Raw genomic sequence first — 4,351 nt, forward strand, 5'->3', positions numbered from 1 at the left:
CTTTAAATCTTATTGGTCCCACAATTTCAAAGATGCTGTAAATCCTGACCAGTGAAAAAACAGAGAAAGAGAACGCCCAACAGTTTTTCGGTTCCTCCCGTACCTGGAACTAGTCATGCATCCTTTTCTAGACAATGTTATCATCACTCGGCGCGGTCTGACTCGGTCATTGTTGACACATTATAGAGCATCAAACTAAAAGATGAAAGGCCATAATCAAAGCTCATGCTTCCTTGTCATGCAGACTGCATTTGCACATTCTAATAGATTTTCAGGAACAACCATACTTTGTCTAGCAGATCAAGGGAATTTTGGTTTGCGAATCAAGAAAGAGAAATTGCCGCTTCTGCTACTATGGCATCTTTGTCAAATCAAAGAAACAAGAGCTTTAAGGACATCAAAACAAAATGTGTTATGCAATATCTTATCTGAGAAATTACACTACAATTGCTACCACAAAACCAGCCATAAGATTTAGCTTGATCATGCCTGGAAAAACTATGAAAAACAGGCACTATTTACATGCATTCTAGTTGTTGGGTCATCTCCAGCCCATTGTTTTAAAAGTCCAAGCTCGTATCTCATCCCATGACCACAATCTCACCTCGTAAACCTGCCAAAGTAAAGAATAAGGACACAGGTTAATAGAAAGTGGAAAAGCAGTGACTGAAGAAGCAAGGATGAATTTACATTTCTCAAGTATCTCGTTGGCCAACTGTAGTAGTGAATTTGCATCTTCAGCCATCTTTGAAACCCTCTCTGACTCCTTAACTGCTTCAGTTGCAACAAATGATTTGTTTTCTGCTTCTGCAACCATATATGCAGCATCATCTGCTGCTTCTGCGACGGTATCGCCAGAATTTATAAGGCCAGTATTCTGTTCAGGCTTGGGACGCACCTCTTTCTGCTTAGGAGTCGGTGTTTTTGTCCCAAATGAAGAAGCTTTCTTTATCTTGTAGAAATTTTGGACCTGCATTTAATTCATTAAAACTTTCAACCATTCAGCACGTACTCCCAATGTCTACGTAGCATAACTTTGTGTTAAATATTCTCGTAAGAACAAACTGTTCCCTTCCACAACTAAAACAAATTCCCTTTTCTGCTTCTATAAATGTCATAGTTTTTCGTTCAGTTCGTTGAAGGATAAAAGAAAATACACAAGAGATTGGGTTTTCTTTGCAGCAATCACTAGCGACAAGTTTACTATCATTTGTTTCCAATGATATTATTAAAAAGAATTAATGAACAAATTTTACAAACCCATACATGAATCTCTATCCTCTCCATTCATTTTTTGTGGGGTGTGGCGGTGATGGTCTTTGAGGAATACAATCAACTTGCTACAACAAACTCTTCCTCTTCAATCCCAATTCTCCTCCAAGCAATAAAAGTATGAACAAAGAGGAGAGGATCACAACAAAATGCAAATGGAAATTAAAAAAAGGAAACAACTTGATTCAACATTTTAAATTAAAGAAAAATTATTTAGCAGTGTGACAAGGTGAGCTGATGTATTAGGGATATCATCATCAGCAAAGAAGTTACATAGCAAAGATAAACAACTCACCTTTTCAAGTTTTTCCTGAGCTACGAGCCTCCTCAACCTTGAACTTAATTGCCTTCTAAAATTTTGTGGTAACTCTTGCCTTCTCTGTGTGAATTATCGAGAAAAAACAAACACACCCATCATATTTCTTAAAACTCATAGAGCTGGAAAAATCACCAATGGTAAATAAGAAATAATAACGAGCAACTAATGGTTGATTTACATAATTTACGTTTTCATAATCATTCACTAATCTCATCCAGAAACGTGGTTTCTTATTCTTTCCTTTAATTTTCCTTTAATTTTCCTTTCTCAGGATAGCAACCTCTGAGGCATGCCCAGGGGTGTGGGATATGGATGAAATGACTTGCTCCTGATACTGTTTATGAATCAGAGGAATATTAACAATTTTCTTCTCTCCTTTCCATGCACAACATAATAGATGAGAGGGATTTCAAGGGCATTGGTTCTCTTTCTCCTATTGCAGCTCTAGGAGTTTAACATATGATATACTTAGCAAGTCCAATTCTAGCTCATATCTCAAAAAGAATAAGAAAACAAATGTATACAACCCATATGTATTCTACATCAAGTCCAACTACATGATTGCCAGAGCTAACAAAATCACAGAGATTCATGTCCCATATCGCAAGTACAAACCAATCTCGATGGGAAATCTATGACTATAAGATACAAAAACAGAAAACATTTTAAGGAAACAAAATTCGTTTAGACCTCAATGTAGCTGATGATTGCACTAGTGTCTGCTCCATTTGGCTCATTCAACGCTGAAATTGCTTCAAAAATCATTGCATTGTATCTGCCAAATCAAGTAATTCAATCAAATATCATGGCATTGTTGAAACTTCTCCAAGTGTAGGCAGGCCACGCCACAATTCTAAATTACTTTATACTGAGAAAGCAATGCTTGACTTATGATCCATACAAATTATGTCATAAAAATACATACACTAATTGCCACCAACTCAAAAGAACTCACAAAACCATCTTGTTCCACAAAAAAAAATAAAGGAATTTAAAGCACCTACTTGGGAGCAGTTTTTGAATCTGCTGCAGCTTCTGAAGAATCGTCGATAACGACATCAACCGCAGCAACAGCAGAAGTATGAGGATTGGACAGAGGAGTTGAAGCAGCAACAACAGCAGCAGCATCGGGACTGGATTTCGCTTTTAGCGTCCGTGACTTGTCCTTAACGCTTTGGCTACCGGCACTTACAGTCATATTCCTCCATTTATCCTATTGACATTAACATTATTAACATTATATCATCAAATCATACAGCAATTACAATAATAATAAAAAATAATAAAAAAGAAAAGAAAACCTTGAGATCGATATTAGAGCGAGAACGAAGGTAAGGATTGAACTCGGGGTCTCTCTGTATGTTTTTCCATTTTCCAGTACCGTGTTTGGCAATGCCTGCTCTTAACGCTTCTTCTTCCTCTGATTTCCACTTTTGCTTTGGATTACCCATCTCTCCGTTTGCAGTCCTTCAAAATTTCTTATTTTTAAGGGTTTGTTTATGCCTTCATGTGATATGATCCTGTTCTTCTCTGCTACTCGACCTTGAGGTATTCAGCAGGGCAAGGCAACCGTTGATGTGTCAGCCCTAATTTTGCAATTGAGAAGGAAGATATGAGTATGGTGTCGTAGTTTCCTTATTTGACAATGCAAGGAAAAGAGAAACGACGTCGGTTGGACAGTTAACACCGGTCCTCCATAGGAGCAGCATTGTTCAATTGCTTTGCCAATCTAAGACGTCCATATGGCTGTTTGAGGATGACAGTTGAAGAGATGATGAGCAAGGTAAAGACCAGACAGGCAGTCGCGATTTATCTCCATTACTTTTTTTTTTTCAAGAACAAAAAATTATTTTCAACAAATTCAACAAATACTGCGAGAGATAATAAAGAGGTTTCTCTCAAGTCTAAAGACTGTCACTAGTAGATATCATCTTCGATTTTCAAAAACAGTAATGGCTTCTTCTTTTTTGACACATTAAAAAAAGAAGAAGAGAGAAAGTAGAGTACCATACGAGCAGAAAGCAAGAAAAGAGAGTGGGAATTAAAAAAGGTGGAGGGCGTAGGAGCTCCACATTTCGGAGTGATGGCGGCAGTGTTTTCTTGTCCTAGGGGCATGGAGGTCAAAAACAGGAGTAGCTGCACAGCCACAGCCACAGCCACAGCCACGGAAGAGTAGTACACAACTATAATATTAAATAATACCGACAAAATATTCAGTCGTATTTAAACATTCATTTGTATATTTATTTTTACATTTTAAAAATATTTAATTTTTTTATTTTAAATTAATATTTTTTAGATATTTTTAAATTATTTTGATGCGCTAATATCAAAAATAATTTTTTTAAATAAAAAATATTATTTTAATGCATTTTCAAATGAAAAATAATTTGAAAATCCACCACAACCACACTTCTAAACACTCTTATAGATGAAAAAACATTCATCTCAAATAAATTTAGAGAATATTTATTGTTTCATTTTAAATATATATATTTTTAATTTTTTACTTTAAATTAATATTTTTTTTAATATTTTTCAGATCATTTTGATGTGCTGATGTTAAAAATAATTTTTTAAAAATAATAATAAAATATTATTTTGATGCATTTCCAAGTAAAAAACACTTTGAAAAACAACCGGTATCACAATCTCAAACACACTCTTAATCATGGATGGGCATTGGTAATAGAAAAATATATCATTGATGTTTTCTATCTTATAGGTCATGCTATCAGTAATATAATTATCAATTGATTT

General features: G+C 35.2%; 1 protein-coding gene across 2 annotated transcripts; it reads right to left on the minus strand.

The window, feature by feature from the left end:
• Positions 1-329: 329 nt before the first annotated feature.
• LOC18107693 (telomere repeat-binding factor 4) lies at positions 330-3,753 on the minus strand. Of its 2 annotated transcripts, XM_024589931.2 has the most exons (7): positions 3,599-3,748; positions 2,893-3,177; positions 2,596-2,804; positions 2,282-2,366; positions 1,568-1,651; positions 691-970; positions 330-613 (listed from the first exon to the last, which is right to left on the minus strand). In XM_024589931.2, the coding sequence occupies exons 2-7, from the start codon at positions 3,040-3,042 to the stop codon at positions 582-584; spliced, it is 840 nt and encodes a 279-aa protein (XP_024445699.1). In that variant the 5' UTR covers positions 3,043-3,177; positions 3,599-3,748; the 3' UTR covers positions 330-581. The 2 variants fall into 2 exon arrangements, with proteins under 2 accessions (XP_024445699.1, XP_006371994.1); XM_006371932.3 differs by having other exon boundaries at positions 2,893-3,753.
• Positions 3,754-4,351: the final 598 nt, after the last annotated feature.

Source organism: Populus trichocarpa, chromosome 18 (genome assembly GCF_000002775.5).
Source record: "Populus trichocarpa isolate Nisqually-1 chromosome 18, P.trichocarpa_v4.1, whole genome shotgun sequence".
NCBI classification, from domain to species: Eukaryota; Viridiplantae; Streptophyta; class Magnoliopsida; order Malpighiales; family Salicaceae; genus Populus; species Populus trichocarpa.

What these genes read in the sequence shown, in the direction of transcription:
- LOC18107693 (XM_006371932.3), bottom strand. Translation starts at nt 3,042, where the DNA reads ATGGGTAATCCAAAGCAAAAGTGGAAATCAGAGGAAGAAGAAGCGTTA. An exon ending in GCTCTAATATCGATCTCAAG is followed by an intron (nt 2,805 to 2,892) that starts GTTTTCTTTTCT and finishes TAATGTCAATAG; the next exon opens with GATAAATGGAGGAATATGAC. An exon ending in GATTCAAAAACTGCTCCCAA is followed by an intron (nt 2,367 to 2,595) that starts GTAGGTGCTTTA and finishes TTGATTTGGCAG; the next exon opens with ATACAATGCAATGATTTTTG.